The sequence below is a fragment of the Phalacrocorax carbo genome, chromosome 6, assembly GCF_963921805.1.
Source record: "Phalacrocorax carbo chromosome 6, bPhaCar2.1, whole genome shotgun sequence".
In the NCBI taxonomy this organism is placed as follows: Eukaryota; Metazoa; Chordata; class Aves; order Suliformes; family Phalacrocoracidae; genus Phalacrocorax; species Phalacrocorax carbo.
The window spans coordinates 51,563,392-51,582,676 of record NC_087518.1 but is presented as its reverse complement, the minus strand read 5'-3'; the positions used below and the strand labels follow the sequence as shown (position 1 = coordinate 51,582,676).

The following is a 19,285-nucleotide window of genomic DNA, read 5'->3' as shown; positions in this document are numbered from 1 at the left end:
TGAACATATTTCTAATAGTGTTTTATCTTGATACACTCAGAAATGGCCCCATATGAAAGTTGATATTTCTGTAGTTTATTTTGCTAATTGTTCCCTTCTATCTGGCCACTGTACTAAATGTTTCTAGAAGAGACCATTTTTAGTAGCTGCCATATTTGTCTGTTGAGGGTGTAATTAGGATAATGTGTTCCCATAATGACATGGTTAAAAAGGACTAGCTCTCTCTTTTGTGAGTGATTTTGGATAGATCACAACTGTTTGGTTTGGCAAGGGCCTCTCTTGAATCATTTATATGTTAATGAATGCAGAAGAAAACACCTACATCTGTACTGAATTTCCATTCTCTGCAAACTGAGTCTTGCTTCGGGATCTCCTGAACTGTTTCCTTTCTTACTTGTGTTGCCAAAGCTGCTGTGTATGTGCATTTGAGTGAGGTAGAAGCAGCCATGAGAGCAGGTAACCCCAGCCTTGCTCTCCACATGCATTTGCCCAGTGCATCCACGCCTGCACAGAGCAGAACACATATATGTAATGAACAATGTGAAGGCAACTCTGCACCCCTTCCTCACACACTTGTGTAGACAGCACATAAATTGGCTTGTGCTTACAAAGCTGGAAGTAAAACTGCCTAAACTCTGGTTGCAATTTACAACTTATTGTAGTTAAATTAATAGCCAAACAATAGGGTGGAAGTTCCAAATTCTTGAGTGGCAGCGATTGCCAGGCTTATGACATGACTTGGGTGTTTTTGGTGTCCTCATGGCACAGAGTCTGACAGATTTGTTCCACTGCAGCCACATTTGGATAAAGGTAAAATCATTACTGTATTGCCACTGAGAATGTAGAGTCAGCACTTAAGTATGGATACTCTCAACCTCCCTACAGAAATTTATCCTTCCTAGTTCAGGAGTTAATTTCTCTCTCATTTTGGTTTTCTCAGGTTCTCGAAGCCGGCACCAATGTTCTTGGATGATTCCTTCAGGAAATGGGCACGTATCAGGGACTTTGTACCCCCTTTTGGAATTAAAGGACAAGGTAGGAGAAAACTGTACAGCTATTGAAAAAGAAGGTGGTTCTGCAGATGCTTGCCCCATTTTGCTTTTCTGAATTGAAAGCTCAGGTGGTCCTTTGTGTTCAGCTTTTTTCTCCTCTTCTAGAGAAGCATTGTACATGTAGGTCTTAAAACCCAAAAGGGTTTTCGCAGCTGGAACCTCGAGGGTGGTTTAGTACATTGGGGGAGTCAGTGCACTAATGGCAATTTAGACCTACCACTACGTTCTGGGAGAAGCATTTTGGCATTGACTGCCATAGCTTGTAGCATCTTTGCTGACAGCAGCAGAGAGAGTCCAAGCTGATTTAAAGTGCTTTTAAGTCAGTAATTCTCTAAAGAACAGGAAAGACTTTTCTGAGTTAAGGAGCCTTGGGCTTGACCACAGATACAAATCTTCATTTTCTTTTCAAAACACTTGGTTGTATAATCATTTTATAGTTGTGCTACTTGTGGACTTCTGTAACGAGTAGGAAAAAATCTGTCAGATGCTTTAGTGATGATTTGTAATATGCCTTGTCCTGCACCTGGAGCATGGCAATAGGGGCTACGTCTCAGGTGTGCTATGGGAGAGCAAGAGTGGTGCTGGTGGTGATGAGATGGGAGCCAGTAGCCCACCCAGCAGATGGTATATTTTGTGGGTGACACAAGCTACTTGCTATGCTGCATGTGCCACCAAAGGCCTCTTTGGGTGAGTGTTGGTGGAGCAGAAGGCTTATGCTCATAGCAGTCTTTCTGCAGACTTCCTGAAATCCGATATATTTATTAAGATGTGTTTGGCATTGCATCAACTTCCAAGATATTTTTTTTACCCTGACAAAATCCAGATTACAGATGCCCCCTGTAGGAATTGAAATACCTGGTTGAGAAAGGACTGCAGCCACAATAGGCTTTGGTCTGTTTCTCTGTGTGGAAGCAGGTGTTGTGGTTGTCTGAACAATCTCTGATCAAAGGCTTTACTGACAAATATCTTTTGGCTTGCATCAATTCCCTTCTTTGTTTTGTATATGTCCATTCCTTGTCCAGTCGGTCTTTTGCTGCTCAATAGGCAACTAATTACTGTCCTCTAAATCAGCCAGCAGAGTCTGTGACAAAGAAAGAACAGTGGCAGCACAAGTGGAAAGCTGCATTGACCACAGGAGGGCATGTCCCTTTCTAACAGGCACATGAGGTGTACAAAGCTAGGGCAAGCTGCCTGACTGACGTGGAGGTGGGGTTTGCAGATTACACATGATGTCAGCTAGACCTAATAAAAATCATTCTGTTAAACTAAATCCAAATGGAGAAATTCACCAAAAGGGGATGACGGAACAGCTCTGGCAGCCTTCTCCCTGGGTTTGTTGCCAGCTTGTATCACCACTGCAATGTTATGTAAATCTGGTGTTTTATATTGGATTTCCTCAGTTAAAAGGAGAAATGAGAAATTGCCATTATTTAAATGGCTGTGAGCTGAAGCCATGCGACGGAAGCCATTGAATGGGTTATTTTTTTTAATGCCCTCCTGGGACTGAATTTTGTGCCAAGTTTCAGTCTGGAGCAAGTTCTGTGTGTGGGAGGGTTGAATTATAAATCTCTGTAGCCCAGGATTTCTAATGGCCGTGCTGACAAGCTGTGAGTCCTAGCGATGCGAATGGCGCCCTTTCATGTTACACATCACTTGGAATTCTTGCATCAGTCTTTTCTGGCTGTCCCATGGGATGCATTCTGGCTCAGCTGAGTGATTGGATGAGGGGATCAGCACCTCATTAGGGCTTTGAGTCAGGGCAATCTAGTGATATCCAAACAACTGACCTAGGCAGGCAGCATGGAGCTCAGTCACGTGCTGGTGAGAGATGAAGACTATCAGAGCTGGGATGTGCATGGGAAAATGAGCAGTCAGGGTGGCTGAGAAAGTGTAGAGTGATGTGCCTGTGTTGAAACAGGGCAGGAGTTTTGCTCTGTGTGTTAGGAAGCCCTGTGACACCATCGGCTGGGATTTCCGATGTGTAGCCCACTGGGAAAGGAGGTTGGTGTTTACAGACACTGATTGTAGCTGGGTTGGTAATGGGAAGATTTTTCTGAGAACTTTAGTGAATATCACCCGGCATTTTCAAGTCACTGTGATCTAGTCCAAGTGCAAAATGGCTTTTTTTGGTGTGAAATTTAGCTACGTGATGAGTTCACTTTCAGTAATTCTGCATGTTCCAAGAAACTTCTAGAAACTAATCTGTGGTAGCTTGAAAGTACTAAAGTTATGAAATCAGGAGATTCTTAGCAGCTTGGAGGCTAATCCACCGTTTGTGCTTTCTCTTGTTAAAGTGTCTTTCTATTCTTCAGGCTTCTAGCTCTTTTCTTTGCTTTGTCTCTGGAAAAAAAAAAAGTCCTTTTTCATCCATCACTTGGTGTTTACTGGTCCAAGAAAGAACAGTTCCAAGATTGCAAGAACAAGTCCTGCAATCTTTAGGGGAAAGCAGCTTTTGAGGCGCACTGTCTACTGAGCTGCACTAATTTGGGGTAACACGTCTGTATAAATGACATGTAAAAGAGTAGACATGGCTCAGAAATTTTCAGGGCAGGACTGCCACTCTTTAAAGGTGATCATATCAAGGAGAAGGGAGTACATTGATCATTTTGACACAGTTCATCAGGGATCTTCATTTTCTTAAAAAAGAATCTGATTGTAAAGACAGTTCTTCCATCTCCAGGTGCTAAAAAGTACTCAGTATAACACGGAAAGCTTAACAGTGTTTCTTCGTAAAGAATGCTTGCTCCTTTTTTCCATTCCTCATTTTGTGATTTGGCCATTAGCCCATGCAAGGGGGTTTTATGACCAGAGCACTCCGCTCCTTCCAAGAGCATTTGCACATAGAAGCCCTCAAGGTGAATATGGTTCTGAATATGAAACTTTTTAAACCTTCCCCCAAAAGGTGCTGGTTCTGAAATGGACTTTTGCAGTAGGAAAAAGCACGTCTTACGTCAGATTGAAAACCACAGCTATTGTTAGTTAACCACCTTAGTGATTACTTTCTGCTAAATGAAAGAAGCACAGGAATAAGCAGGTGGTGACCCCACTGCTTTATGAACAGGACTTTCTGAGATGAGGCATGTGGTAGGAAGTCTTGCGCAAACTCCTTTGAACAGCGGTCTTTGAGTGTCCTCTACTAGATATTAGATGAAGAGGAGTTTATGAGGAGCGGTTGTACCTTTTTCTTAAATGGGCAGAGAGTTTCAGATTGTGTGGTACTTGTTGACTCTGCCTCTGTTCACCAAAGATCTGGACCAAGGATTGATCCCAATCCCCAGCGACCTGGAACAAAATAGGAGCTGAGAACTGTTAGGAGTGTTGGACATAGGAGACTGAAGGTGTCATTGCATTCATCGCAGATGTCTGTAGCCCTTTGGGAATGATTGCTTTCTCTGTGTGCAGGGAACAGGGTAAGTAACAGATACGTCATATTTCTGAAGAGGTGCGAGTGTATTAGGTTTTGACACCACAAAGCCTCACTACAAGTATCTAGTTTGGCCTTCTGTGTAACAGTGGCTCTAGGTTTCACCTAGTGACGTCTGCAGTTGGCTGTGAATGTACGAGGTTATCTTTCAGAATTAACTCTATCCCAGCTAAAACCATGGCACTGAGTCAAGATTTCCTAAATGATGAAGAATGACCATGTTGACAGCAGGCCAGTATCATATTCGACTGCACTTACTTTAAAAAAATGACACTGCTAGTGCCACATTGAGCTTGTTGTCTCCTACTATGTGACTTGACAGAATCTAGAAATGGGATGTACCACTGTGAGTGCTTGGAAATGACGACTCCGTCTCTATTAATAAATAAAATGCTTGTCCTCTGGTCCTTAAGGCAGTTGAGCTCATTGTTCAAACAGGTTAACTCCCTGCCCCCCCCTTAAAGAAGGCGGCTCTATCCAGGCTTCCTATTGAGAAAGGTCATTGGCCTGTATTAACCTGTGGCCTTATGAATGCGTGAGAATTATAGAGGAGGATATTTGTTGGCCCTGGTGAAAACCATCGCGGACGGTGCTAACACTTTAATAGTATGGACTCATGTAGGACAGTGTGGGCTCGTGCCTTGCTGCTGATTTGTTTATTAGTGTGTATGTAGCCAAAGCAAGGAACATCATTCGGGAACCCTATGAAATTAGTTAACTTCAAGAGTTGTTGAGAAGATCAAACTGTAACAAGAAGCTGAAACTCTAAAAGCTACAAATGTCGAGATGTCCTGTGGGGGACAGCTTGGGCTGCTGAGCACCCTCCTGTGTCCCAAGCTATTGTTTCAGCATTAACTGGGATGTTGGAGTGCCTCCCACGTTTCACCATTTACGAGGATCTAATTTACTTGTAGGAATTCTTTCCCAGCACCCACCAAGCCTGCTCTTGCAGCTTTTTCAGTGAAAAGCAAGGAGACTGCAGCATTCTCAGGCTCTTAAACAAGTTACATGGAGAGTTTTTTTCTAATTGAAATTGAAACTACTTCTTTAGTGTTTGTACACTTTTCTAGTAGTGCTTCAATCAGTGTAATTTAGAGGTATGAATATACGCATGCTGTCCATATTGTTGCAGAGATCCACTAGCAAGTGCACTGCTTTCAGGGTTAAATTCATCAATGAATCAGCAATGGAAAAGTTGTTTATAGTGCTAGTGAGATTATTAATCCCAGAGGGCCTCCTCCCCAAATTTACCTCTGTCGCTAAAGCAAAAGGAAAGAGTTATTTGGAGAAGGGCAGCAAACAAGACTGGAGAAATACCTCACTATTAATAGAATTTCTTAGTACATGTGGCTTAAAGAATGTAAAAGGCTTTTATAAGGAAGAGTAGCTAGTATCTGGCATCCTCTCTGTGTAGTGAGGATAGGAGATTTGCTGCAGTTTTTTTGAACTTAAGTGAAAACATATGGCACAGCATACACTAAAAGCTAAACAGGCATGATCAGCGTAATATCTCTTCTATGCATTTAGTCGGTGATTGTGTCACTGCTTAGCGGTAATTATGGGTCTTCACTTCTACCTTTGTTCCTGCTATATTGTTTTAAGCAGAGAGGCTGCTTTGTTGGCCCTGAATTAGTTTGTCTTTGAAGGTGATATTTATTTCTTAGGGAGTTGTCTGTCTTGTCACCATCTCAGAATTTGCCTCCCACCAGGAATCTAGGAAGCAATTTCTCATCCACAGCAGTAAGAGAATATTAAGAATGTGTTTCAAGTGCTACAACTTTATCAAATGTAGTATATACACTATTGGCCTGGAGACTTTGTATTTTCATCTGATACAAGAGGGGCATCTGGAATTGGTGACACATTCGGTGACAAAGAAATCAAGTCATTGCCCAGAGCACCAATGCTAATAGAAGCATTGTGCAATGGTTAATTGTTTTTGTACTTGGTTTTATTTAGAAGTTTTCTTTTGTGTTAGTGCTTCTGGGAAGAACCATGGTTCAGTTCTGCTTAGCAGTGGTTTCATTAGTCTCACGGGGGAGAGGTCACTCATCTTCAGTGAAAATGTTGAGTTTTCAGGCGTGCAGAAGTTGGCATATCAAAACGTTATTGGGAGAAAATATCTTCTATTTTCATGCTGTTCTTTTCTTGCATAGCTTTTTCTTCCACATCAACTTTCTTGGCATGAGCAATACTTTATCTCTGAGAAAACATATTCACTTGGACATCACAACTGAAATTTACAGCTGACACAAAGAAAAACTTAGAAAAGTAGGTCTTTTCCAACGTACTCTTTCAGCTCTTTATAGAGGCTGGAGCACCACATGCAGACACCTTCCCTACATCTGACTGAGTCTGCTTGATAATGAGGTGTCTCTTTTCTGCTTTAATTGTCCAATCTTATCCTTATTTTGTTAGCTGCCCTCTCTTGTACAGATGATTTTCCTACTCTGTGCATATTTTTTGTTCTTCCTTTAGCAAGTAATCAAGAAGCACAAGCACATATAGCCATTAGGTCTGTTCAGAGTAGGTATTAATGCAAGATTATTGTTTTTTCTTGAGTTTGGGGCAGATTTCTGAACTAGTTTCCACTAGAATTTTACATTTGACCAAAATTGGTAATAGTTGCCATTATCACATGGGAATATAGCTATAAAAATGTTGCTGTTTCCTCAGGGAATCTAGCTGATTTTATAGCCTCAAGAAATTAAATTAGAAGTTTGAAGGGAAAAAAAATTAAAAGTTTCAGAAGAGGTAGAGGATCAGCTTTTCATTACTGAATAAAGCCTCTAAAGGGAACTTATATTGTGAATTTTGAAGTTAAATCAACTTACTCTTGAGGTCTCTTGATGAAAGTACAACCCTCCACTGTGGTCCCTTATTTCAATCAAAATTGATGCATTGCTGTTGTCTGTGCTTAAAGAATAGGCTTTCTCCCAACCCACCGAGAAGGGAAAGGTGCCCCAGGGAGATCTCAAACCCCAAGTTTACAGTTAACTGGGTGACTCCATATTGGAGTTCTTCCCAGAAGTGTTGAGGTGCAGTTTAGACATGGATATTGTTCCTATCTTTTTACCTCCTAGAGGGAAGAGCAGGTCTTTTGACTCGGCCACGTTGGACACCTTCAAGAGTCGTCTGGACAGGGTGCTGGGCCATCTTGTTTAGACTCTGCTCTTCCTAGAAAGGTTGGACTAGGTGATCCCTGAGGTCCCTTCCAACCTGTGAGTCTGTGATTCTCTGGCTGTTGTGTTTTGAAGTGCCACATCTTAATGCTTCTGCAAGGGTCAGGAGAATTAGAAATCACTGTAGTGATTTCTTGAGTGATTATTGAGGTTTTGGCCCTGAAGACATTGCCTGGCCACCTGTGAAGGAGCATCAGAAATGCAGCAACAGAGGGAAGAACAGATCTCTATAAATGTGTTTATTTTCCAGCTTGTCTTTGGATGGCACATTGTGAACCTTTCAAGGACTGTTTTCAATTGGCATGGATTAGCCTGTTTCTACAGGCTTCCTGTGCATCAAACTTGAGTTTGGATCAAAATGGTTAATATATGGTTATTGCAAAATGTTGTCCTCTTTTTGGCATAATCAGTTTTTAAATTTATGTTCCAATTTCTCAAGCTCTGGGATTATGTTGGGAACTAAGCTTGTATTCTGAAAAAAACCAAACTCTTGGTTCTGAAGAAAAGCTTGAAAAAAAAAAAAAATCCCTGAAGGCTCCAAAACTGCGTTCTAAATGGAGAGTCCAAATGTTATGTATTTTATTTGTATCTTGTTATATTAAAAAAAAGCCTTAAGGGCTTTCTGGAGCTTACATTTAACGCATGCCAGGTTTTCCTAAAGTTGTTAGGGAGTACCATGGATATTCAGTCTTCCTTATTTTTTCTTTTGCGTTTTATATCTATGCAACACTATATGTCTCTGGCCTTAATACCATTAAAAATCATGAATGGAAGTGTTGGCATATTGGAGGTAGTGGCAGTTTTAAGTCCTGTTGTTAGTGAGGTGTATCTCAAATAAACCACCTAAATCTAGTACAGCTAATGATCTCAAGAAACCATTCTCTTGTATGTACAGACAAGATGTGATTTGAGGACAGATTTCTGCAGTTTGTAGTTAACTGTCTTTGAGAGCCACTTCATGTGTTTGCAATTTACTTCTAAGTTCTGGAAGGCTTTGTAGCTGCTTTCTCCTGCATAGACCTCAAAGTTAGTTGATCAATGATCAAAAGAAGCGTTGCAGGGAATTTCAGACTCATTTTGATACTTGTACTCACTGGATTCCCAGCTTTATTAAGATACAAATAATGTTGTGTGTCTACAGCTGGACATGGTGTTTCTGGGAGAGAGCTGGAAGACAGAATACGTGGTGGGAATTGGGTCTGTGGCCTCATGCTGGCAACCAGGGTGGCAAATCCTTCTGTAAAAGATCACTCCTCAGGTCCCTTGTGGAGTGAGATCTTAAGGAAAGAAGTGCTGAAGAAGGAACTTTATACAAAGCTGAACTTTCGGGTAGGGTAAAAAAAAAAAGTATGCACTGGGTTTGTACTTACAGCTTCTTTGTAAATATTGTGATTTGTTTAATCCATAGCATTGTTAGTGTTTAGCTTACTCTCCCCACAAAGCTGACGAACACATGGCATTCTGTTATTGTGGGACAGGGACCCATGCGCAGAGGGGAGACTGGCATGCCTCGGGGATGTCTATCAATCTAACTCTAGTCAATGTATTCCCAACAGCTGAAGCTGATGCCTGGTGCCCTGCATAAGTGCTGGCTAGAAGTGTGGCAGCTGGGTGACCAACTGTGGAGATGGGCACTGACCATGGCTCGCAGGGCAAACACAAAGAACTGCAGCATGATACGGTTCCCTGACCCCAATGCATGGTATTCAAATACTTACTGCTGGCATTAAGGGCATGTAGTCTTGCTGATTTTTGAGGAAGATGGCTGGTACGGAGAACTTGAAAAATTACAGTCTCTTCTCTGGGCTACTTGAGAGTGCATGAACAGCCCAGTTTGCCTACTTTCAAGACAAGCAGAAGGTAGACCCTGTGAAATGCCTGCAGTAATCCCTGTGGAGCGGAAAGGTCTCCTGTCTTTTTTTAATGATACAAACAAGGAGCTTATGCATTAGAAACAACAATGTTAAGTGTTGTTACCATTTACAGTGAAGGTCTCTACTCGTCCACAAAAATAACAGAGAAAAAGGCTAGAATTGAGACTTAGGCTGGTTCTCACTGTGTGGTCACTGCCTGCCTAATTTCTAACTATTTACTTTTAGTTTTTCCAAATGTCTGAAAATTTCAGGGTCAACCTGAAGTCAAGATGTACTTGTATTCAGAGAAATCAGGCAGTCCTGAGCTGCTTTTGAATCTTCTAATGTTATAAGGCAAAGTTAATAGAATATATCATGATAACTCAGGATTCTTAGATAAATGTAGTAAACTTGTCCCCTAGATGGGAGGAAAATGTGTAGAGACATTTTGCTTTGTTTGTATAGTAATAGTGTGTGCATAGTGGTGGATAGTTGAATAGATTAAATAATCTCCTGCTTTCCCCAATAATCTAAATTCTCCATTACAAGAAAAAGTATAATAAACCATGGCTGCAGAAAACTGCAGTAGATTGCTTGCCCTGATGATGTATTCATTATTTAATAATGGGAGAAAATGAGGGTGAAAATGCAGGCTATTGGTGTTCATTTCCATTAATTTATCATTAAAGGATGTTAGCAGACCCATGTGAAGAACATGGAAGCCAGAGGGCTCCTTAGCTAGGATTCAAAGGCCTTATTCTCTTGTGACCTTCAGTAAGTTTGATTCTCTCAGAGTATGAAGACATTGACTGCTTTCAGAAATGAGGAGTATAGATGGAGGACCTGAGAGGGTGAATTCAGGAATATGCATGTATGTTTACGTATGCCTGTATATGTATCATCTTATAGCCTTTGGCTTGAAGGAGCTGTATAAAAGCCATGCATTTTTAATGTTAGAGTGAGTTCACTTGCCTAATACTTCAACTAGAACTAAGCAGCACAAATGTTTGTCCCTATATATAGGTATGTATACTATGTTCTTATGTCTACCATACAGATGGTTTCAGGTAAGCAGAACCACTGCATTACAATTTGCTCTTTCTGATGTGAACCATTGGAGCTAACACGAATATAAAATAGGCTGCCAGTGAGCTGCAGCTGCTCCTAGAACAGCTAACATCCAGAGCCCTAACGATGATGGCACTGCCATCGTGTTGCCATCAGTGTTTGACTACAGACTGGAGGAAGTATTGATAATGTCTGCTTTGAGTCTTGTGAGAATGAATAGGAGCAACCGTACACAGCTGTTGTTGTACACAACCCATTGCTCTTGGGTTTACTCAGCCTTCAAGTGGTTACCAAAAATGTGGCCACTGAATGACTGTTGGATGACCTGCATGGGGTGAGTTTGGTGTTTGAATTCAGTTTCCAGTGGGAAGTTTGTATTTCACAAAACATGTAGCTAATGACCACCTACCGGACTGCCTATTTGGCAGCTGGGAAGAGGCCAAAGATTAAATAACTTTCAAAGATTAGTCTGCCTTTTATCTGTACTGGTTAGGGGAGGATAGTGACAGGGAAAAAGTGCATGGTTTTACCTGAGCTGTTCTGTTTCTGCCTGCTCAGTATGTCTGAAGGATTCCACGAAGAGTGCCAGGTAGTCATAGCAGTGGTCCCAGCTCTCCTTGTCCAGGTTAAACGTGTCATAGAGCTGCTGGGTCTGTAGGAGCCGCCTCTGTGCCAGCAATGAATGGCAGGTAGTAAGTTCTGCTTGGTCTGAACTGACCTTCCGTGGAGCCCTGCAGATCTCTGCGTTGTGCTCTCCATGGTTCATGCTCCTGGGTATAAAATGCTGGGCCAGTTTGTTGGGGTTCTGCATTGACAAAAGTAGCTGAAATTTTTCCAGACTGGAAATGTCCCTTAAAGAATTAGAGACCTGTTTGAATGGGGATGTGTCTGAGCTAATGAATTCTGTTACACCTGAGCTGGCTGTGTGCCTGGGCCCTGGAAGCAAGAGGTCAGTGCATGCATACCCATTGCTTGTAATAGGAAGGATTTTTTTTCCTTTGGAGTACTCAAAACATGTATACTCAGGCCCCTTCTTAGTGCACAGGTATACAAGGCAGAGCACACCCACTACTATGTCTGTTCTTCTCACTTGCCCAGCAAGAGAGAAGTTGTGCCTGGGCTAGCATTGTGTCTGCATTCATGCCATGGTTTCTTCACAAGCTGGGTAAACCATCAGAGGTGGGGGGGAACCAAGACAAATTGTTTGCATAGCTGTTGCCGTAATAAAACAATCTTTCTTTTAAGCATCGGTTCACATTAAAGCAAGGGCCTTTGTTTTGCGCCTTTTAAAAAAACCACAGAAGATAAAATCAATAGATGAAGGGAGAAAAGCTGACAGTTATCAGGAACAAAATGTGCTCCCTGAAACACTTGGGTTGCTCTGTTCCTTCTTCCTTGCTGTGTTCAATGCAAGTAGGTCCCAGTCATGAGCTCTGTCCCTCTCCCTTAAGAATATGCCTACCCCAGAGAAACTCACTGCCCTGGGTGCCAGCTGTTCCCACTGCTGTCCCACCCCAATGGAGGGGCTCTGTGGCTGATCAGATTTGCTACTAAATCAGGTAATAGTTTAGTATAATTTGTACACATTGATTCTAAACTTCTATACAACATCAAAACTGGTTTGGTAGCCTTTCTGCCACTGTTTTCACAACAGTGTCTTTTAATCTGCCCAGGAGCTACTGCATGAAGATAGAACGTGTCAGTTATTGCCTAGATCATGGGGATACTGATCATGTCATGCATATGCTGGTGCAGTCTCAGTGGGTCGAGTCTTGAAGTCCTGGCCTTTCTTTTATCCCTTCAGAACTTGCTTTCAGTCCTTGACAGATCAGGATTCAGGCAGTGGCTGTGCACACGTCCTGCTACTTGAAACAGGAAGGAATTTTTCTATCTAGCGTTTGTAACATCTACTTGCACCCATTATTATCACTCAGTGCATAGGTATATAAGGCTGACTATGCTCATCACCCCTGAAGAAAGCACACTCCATCAATTAACTTTACATAATGCAGCTGCTTTCCTGGTGCCTGATTTTCTCTAGTCATAGTCTGGAGATGAGCAGTGCTCTGTCCTGCAGGTCGCTATCTGTGATAGTAGTCTTTGCAGTGGTGATTTCAAGTCACCCTCTACCTTGACCCAGCTGTGGTAAAACATCCTGCCAGTTGTTCCCTATTGTGGGTATCTTCATCATCTTGTGGAAGGTTGCAGATCAGCTGCAGCAGCATCTGCTGATCCTTCAAACCTTGCCCCAAGGAGATACAGAAGCTCCTTCTGAAAGAGGTTATGTCCTTCCTTCCTGGTGCCAGTGAGCAAAGTGCCAAATGCAAGTGCCCACCTCAGCAGCAGTGTAGTATCTATCTTCTAGTAGTGAGTTTCAGCTCAATCAAAAAGATCTAGTGCCTCTCCCCTGCCCTGGATATTAGCTTTTCCTGTTGGTTATTGTGGCTCCTGCTTCTGGCTTCCAAGGTGGGTACTAGACTAGACGAACTGGCCCTAAGGGCATCTGTGCCACCTTCATTCCTGCTGTGAGTCAGCACTTGGCAGTGAAGTACTTTGTCTTTTATTGAGCTTCATTCAGCAGTTTTGAATGATAACGCTGTGATTTGTGCAACTTCCAAACCTCTTGGATGCCATGTGTTGTTGGTCCGTGGGGGCTGCTGAAGTGATATCTCCTGTTTGGCTATTCGTAATCTGTAGTGAATGTCCTATATGGCGGTTTGCTTTGTTTGTTTTCTCTCTGGATGATGGGAATGGGGAGCATCCCCACCCCAAATGCTGCCATATCCAGTCCTAAAGTAGTCGTATTTCATTCCTGAGCATTCACTATGAAGGCATTACTAATTAGCTGGCAAGTTGAGAAAAACAGAATTATTTGAGTGCATTAGTCAACTGTATTCCTTTAATGTGCTTTTTAATATAGCGTAACGGATGGCTTCCAAGTAGTGCAGCGTGTTAACTTGTGGGTGGTAGAGCAAACCTGGCATAAGAAAAGGTTGGTAGATGGGAGGTTGCGGCCCTTGACATGCAATCCACTTTGATCTCTTTTTCTGAAAGTGTGGGAAAACAACCACAGTAATGTATACTGTCCAGTAAAAGTCAACGCATGAGACGGGCCAAGGAGAGGACTGTGGCATGGTGCCATTAGAGGTCACAACAACCCGCTGCTGCTGCAGACTTAGGGAAATAGCATTCCTGTTGGAGAGAGAGCCTGCTGCCAATGTGTCAAAAGAAATTCTTCAGATGAAGGAAAATTAAACAAAATCAGTATTTTCTTAGCAAAGTAAGTTGCTTTTACCCTGCAAATTGCCTCTTTCCTTACTCCACTCCGAAATATAATCTTCTGAAAGTAATAACAGTTCCCAGCTTGTAATGGTTGGCAGGGGCTGTCGGTAATGCCATGTCAAACACTTCCCCAAATCTAATAGTAGCCATCAGAGTTTTCTGTTTATCACCTTTGTTTGTCTGCCTTGTGTGTCTCATCAGCTTGTTGTCAGGTTCAAAGCTGTTTGGCACATGGGCTGCTTCGAGCTTGTGTGTTCGTTCCACACCCTTGTCCTGTAGTTTCTGCAGAGAGATATAGTAAATAGAACAGAACTCTCTATCTGAAAGGGACTCCCCTAACCGTGCTGACTGCAGTAAGTACTGTCTATCAGGAAAACTATTTAAGTTCATTGTAAACAATCTCTTGATGTCAGTCGTCTTAATGTTCCTGTGTCATTTTTAATCTTTTGTAAAGAAATGAGACTTACTTATTCCTTTTGACTGGTTGTTTCCTAAGAACTTTTTAACTAGTTGGCCAATACATTTAAGAGAAGGATATGATAGGTATTTACAGTCTCATAAGGAAAGTGGAAAGGCACTAACTGTTCAGTCTTTTCCAGTATAAACAAAGCTCAGAGAAGCCGTACTCAAAATCAGGAGAGGGAAGTCATTGAAAGTCCGTATGGATCCAAAAGGATTCTGAGCTCATGGGAGAGACATCACTAAGGGTTGCCAGATACATAGAAGCTCTACCTGACACATGAAATACCTGATTTGAAAATAATTAAACAGTAGAAGAGAATTTCAGGTCACAGTTAGAGTCAGGATTTGGAGACAGATGAACTGTTAGTGGGACCCAGTACAGCCTTTCTGAAGTTACTGGTGCATTTGTTAATCCAGACTAGCCAAAGCATTGCTGCTTCTTGGCCCTGGACAGGTCATGGTAAAGGAGTTTGGACCTTTATGGGGCAGAGAGGTGGAAAAATCAGGGATAAAGGACAAAATCTAATAGGAAGCAGACTCAAAAATTTCCATAGTCAGTAGAATTATTTATGTGTAATCATTGTGCTTCTACAATTTAATACATTTAATTTGTGCGTGTGTCTATGCTTGTGTAACTGATACCATCTGGTTGCTGCAGTGTTTACTGTGTGTCCATGTAGGTTGTGGTTCCATGGGCGTTTCATTAAGCAACTATGATGGTTTAATTGGATTTTGCCATGGAGAAAGCCAGACTGAGGAACTGAACCTGAATTAAAAGTAACCCAGGAAAATAAAATGCATCAGTTTTAACCTAGTATTCTCTTCCTGCATCCACTTTACTGCTCAGCTGCATAAAACCTTGTCTGAAAGCAAGCATTGACAGTGATACTGGCTTTTTATGTCTGAAGTGCTTGTGAAACTGTAATTCCAGGTAAGTAGGTACGAAACCACTGCCTTAAACTGCACTGTGTTTGTTCTCTGCCACTCTCTCTGTGCAAGGCATTTGCACACTGCATCAGAATTTGGCGCATAACATGTCTTTGCAGCCAGCGTGTGAAGGTCCAGAGAAAATAGGAATATGCAAGTTAAACTGTTTATTCCTAATGTGAACCTTATTTCAGTTGCTCCAAGTAACTGCTTCAGATACTTTACATCACTTTGCTTTTGATTTCCATTAGAAGTGAGAACTTGTTCCTAATATTTTCTTCCTTTCTCCCCAGATAATCTGATCAAAGCCATCCTGTCAGCAACCAAAGATTACCGTCTAACTCCAGCTCTTGACAGGTAAGATGAGACCTTTTAGAATAGAAGGGGTCAAAGTTATTATTTTCCACATGTCCTAAATAAATTTTACTATATATTTTTTGGCAGAAATTATTGCCAGTAAATTTGGCTGTGCTTTGGAGGTGGATCAGGAAGCTGGAAACTTAGTCCTCTTTCCAGCAAATCTGTAAACTCTGGAGACCTCTGTTAAGTCAAACATGAGTAGAAAAAAGCATTTACCTTTTGACTGTTTCCTAATCTTTTGTCTCATATGGTGTTACAATATACCCTCTTGCCCCTTTTTCAAATAAGTAAATAGCAGGTTTTCAGTTAATGCATTATTCTTTTTCAGCCTTTCTGACAAAGCAACATGATAACAAGAAACTCCTAGAGGGAAAGAAGGGACTGGCTTGTTTTAACAATGTTTCTTTCACTAATACCTCACTCTTAAAGCAGGAATGTGTGACTGGGTTGACCAAGCCTGTGCCAGGATGTGATAGCAGGCTCCTGGGTCCTGTGGTGTTTGAACTGGTGCCTTTAGAAGATGCTCCTTTGATTCTTCAGTCCTCTTGTAGAGGTTGCTTCTGAAACCCACTGGCATGTTTACAGTCAGCTTCCCAATGATAGTCCTTTAGTCTTTCCTATCCTTGCTTTTCTGTCATTCCTTACCTTTGCCCCGCAGTTTTGGTTTAGTGCCACTTCCCAGATTACAGGTAGTTTCTTTCAGCAGCTGTCAAGAGGTTTTTACTAGGACATAACCTCTTTTCAAAGTCCTGGTGCTACTTCTTTCCACACAGTGGTACTTCCTTGAACCTGGGTAACAACACAGTTCCTGCTTTCTGAATGCATTGGTTTTATTTCCTGCCCCAGCTCCCCTTCTGCCCACTTTTCCATGACAAAGTTCGTAAGCTTTTCCGGCCTTTCTGTAGGTCTCCATATCTCTCCTGTTGATTGTAGAGCTTGCCTGCTGTAGAGTTGGGAGTTACTCTCTATGGGAAGGTTTATTCTTAGTTTTCTGCAGTCTGTGTGCTAATTTAGATTGCTTTGAAGTTTGCCTTGCCTCACAGCAATGCTGGATAGGGTTAGCCTTCAGAGTTTGGATTAATTTGAGAAATGTTGTCCAGAAGGCAAAATCATTTTACAAATGACCTTCTTAGAGATTTTGCACACAACCGAGTCTCACCCATCTGGGGTTTATCTCAGCTCTGGTTGGAGAGTTAAGATTTTAATCTGTTGAAAAATCCACATATAGACTCTTTCAGAAGGTTGCTCATGGGAAATTAGTGTTAATGACAGAGGGCAGGTGGAAGAGTCTTGCAGTGAAGGTTAATGTAATTGTGACCCTTCTTGCTCACCTGTTTTTTGAGGAGTGGAATGTTTCTGGATTTTTTTAAGAGTCATTTCTCAGGAGGCTGTGAAACAGCCACTCTAGCGTGAGCTGCTCGCTTTGGTTTTACATTCTTTATAAGAAGTTTGGTGCAGGGATAGGAAAGAACTAACACTCAAGCCTTTGTTAAATGAATGCAAGGTCCCTGAGATATCGAGTATGAACAAGACCTAAGGAACACGCTAGAAATGTATCTGTAGTATTGCAGTAACAAGGTGTGGTGGTGTGTATGCTTGTAAACACACAGATATCTTGGAAGTACTGTTTTCTTGGGAATTTTTGTGATAAATGCAAAACAGTCAATGTTGGTTGTGTAGAGCATATGCCTTGCAGTCAAATGCCTCGCACACAGACACCTCCCAGAGCCCTCCCAAGTGAGCAGGTCTTAGGAAAGATAAAAATTGAAGCTGATGTGGGAGATAGGGACAAGAAAGGCTTGGGATAGCAAGCCACAAAGTGAGAGCCTAAATCAGTAAGGGGATGGAGTTGCAACAAAGGGATTGTAACGAGAGCGAGCTTGGGTTACTGCAAGTACCAGGTAGGCTTGAGGAGGCTACCGCAGTGCTGCTCTTGGAAACCTGCTTGGTGGGTAGGGCATGGATGCAGATTTGGATATGCTTCCAGAAACATTCTTCAGCCATGGTCATCAATGATTTACAGTACTGGCAGAAATGTGTATCTGGCATTTTGGATTCCAGAAGAGCTGGTGGAGCAGACTGATGAGGGAAGGTTAGCTACTCTCTCATTTTGTCTCAAGCTTAAACTAGAACTCAACAGTTCCCTGTGGCAGCTCCAGTGTGCTGGGAGCAGGGCCTTGAGGTTCATCTCACTCCCTTACTGCTCACTGGTCAAGGAGAAAGGCCAGACCTCTCCCCTTTGCTCACCACCTTGGAGCAACTGGAGGGGGCCTGACCTAAGGGGCCTTTAAAGGTCCCTTGCAACCCAAACCATTCTGTGATTAAGGGCTTAAAAAATGCCTTATTGTGGAAGAGTTAGATAAGAGAGGCAGCTAAAGTCTGTGAGATACAAGGGGTCAGACTTAGGAGATCTTGTGAACCCTTCTACTTTTAGGCTCTCAGAAGTCTAGTGGGCTGATTCTAGCAGTAGAGAAAGCTCCAGGTTCACCTTCTTTTCAGGACAGAGTTACATCAACATTTTCACTGTTGGCAAAGCTGGTCCAAAAAGCTATATTTGCTGATGATGATGCTGCCTACTCTCAGACTGTGGCTCCCTACCTTCTTGTGCTGCTGCTATTTGAGGAGGGACTTTAAAGTGGGTCACTGAAACGGTTCCAGTGTAAAAGTTTTTCTCTTAGCCCGAGTCATTCCACTGACTTCGTTGACAGAGCTCCCCTCCCACTGAAGAGTTGCGTTGGCACAGCGCTGTGATGGCAGCACAAGAGGCAGAGGGATGGGGCTGGGTGGGGAGGGTGAGCACTGCCGTGTTCGTGTAACCACACGCTGAATGCAGCTTTCCTGGGGGAAGGGTGGGAGAGGCAGGAGAGGTGAGGTCAGAGCAGTGCGTGAGAGCATAGGAAGGAAAGAGGGGATTAGAGTTTTATGGTGGGTGATCTACACCAAGCCTTTGGTCTTGTCCCCACCCAAGTTTCTCCATTTCTGTCCTCCTTCACAAAGCTGTCCCTTGAGATATTACCTTCACTTGTCTCCCATAAGCCCTGGAAATGAACTTGTTTGTTTGATTGTCCCTGTGCTGAAAGGGCATCCTGATGCACCTTTCCTGACACAATGTAACGACATGGTGCTGAAATGAGGCAAACTCGATCCTTCCGGGTACGTGTACACCTTTCATCATCCCAAAGCAGCTTTGTCAACTCACTCCAGCTAATCCCTCCATTGTGAGTAGGGTTGTGTTATTAACTAGCAGCAGCTGGAGGGCATGTGAACAAATGCTGTAGTTCACGCCTGTAACACAGCGTAAGTGATGCTGTGCTTTCTTCATGACTCCTTATTATGGCACCTTTGTGTTGAACTGCTTATAGTAACCTGCTTCTGCTCCAGGGCAGGAGGTGGGTAAAACTGTGGCTGTGTTTGTGAGGGTAGTTGCAACTGAGCTCTGAGCTTTTCTGGAAAAGATTGGAGATCCAGGGGACTTTCTCTAGAGTCAGTGTCCTCCTCCTTCAGAGCTGGCCTGTCTTTCCTCCTAATGCAGATGTTGGTGGGACTCATCTCTGACGCTTCAGAGTTCTTTTGCCCTGTGGCTTTTCCAGGCCCATTTATATTGTTGACATTTTCACTGCTTGCTTTAGTGGCTCTTCCAGTGGCCTGGCCCTCATTCTGCAAATTGATCAGGGC

The 19,285-nt window shown here is 42.6% G+C and overlaps 1 protein-coding gene across 7 annotated transcripts in view; it reads left to right on the top strand.

Moving 5' to 3' along the window:
- The window catches only part of ST3GAL3 (ST3 beta-galactoside alpha-2,3-sialyltransferase 3), a 190,842-nt gene that overhangs the window by 111,793 nt on the left and 59,764 nt on the right, over positions 1-19,285 (top strand). For all 7 annotated transcript variants that reach the window (XM_064455274.1, XM_064455272.1, XM_064455271.1 and 4 more), the window contains 2 exons: positions 941-1,035; positions 15,544-15,607. In XM_064455274.1, coding sequence (XP_064311344.1) covers positions 941-1,035; positions 15,544-15,607 — 159 coding nt within the window. The remainder of the gene's footprint in view (positions 1-940; positions 1,036-15,543; positions 15,608-19,285) is intronic.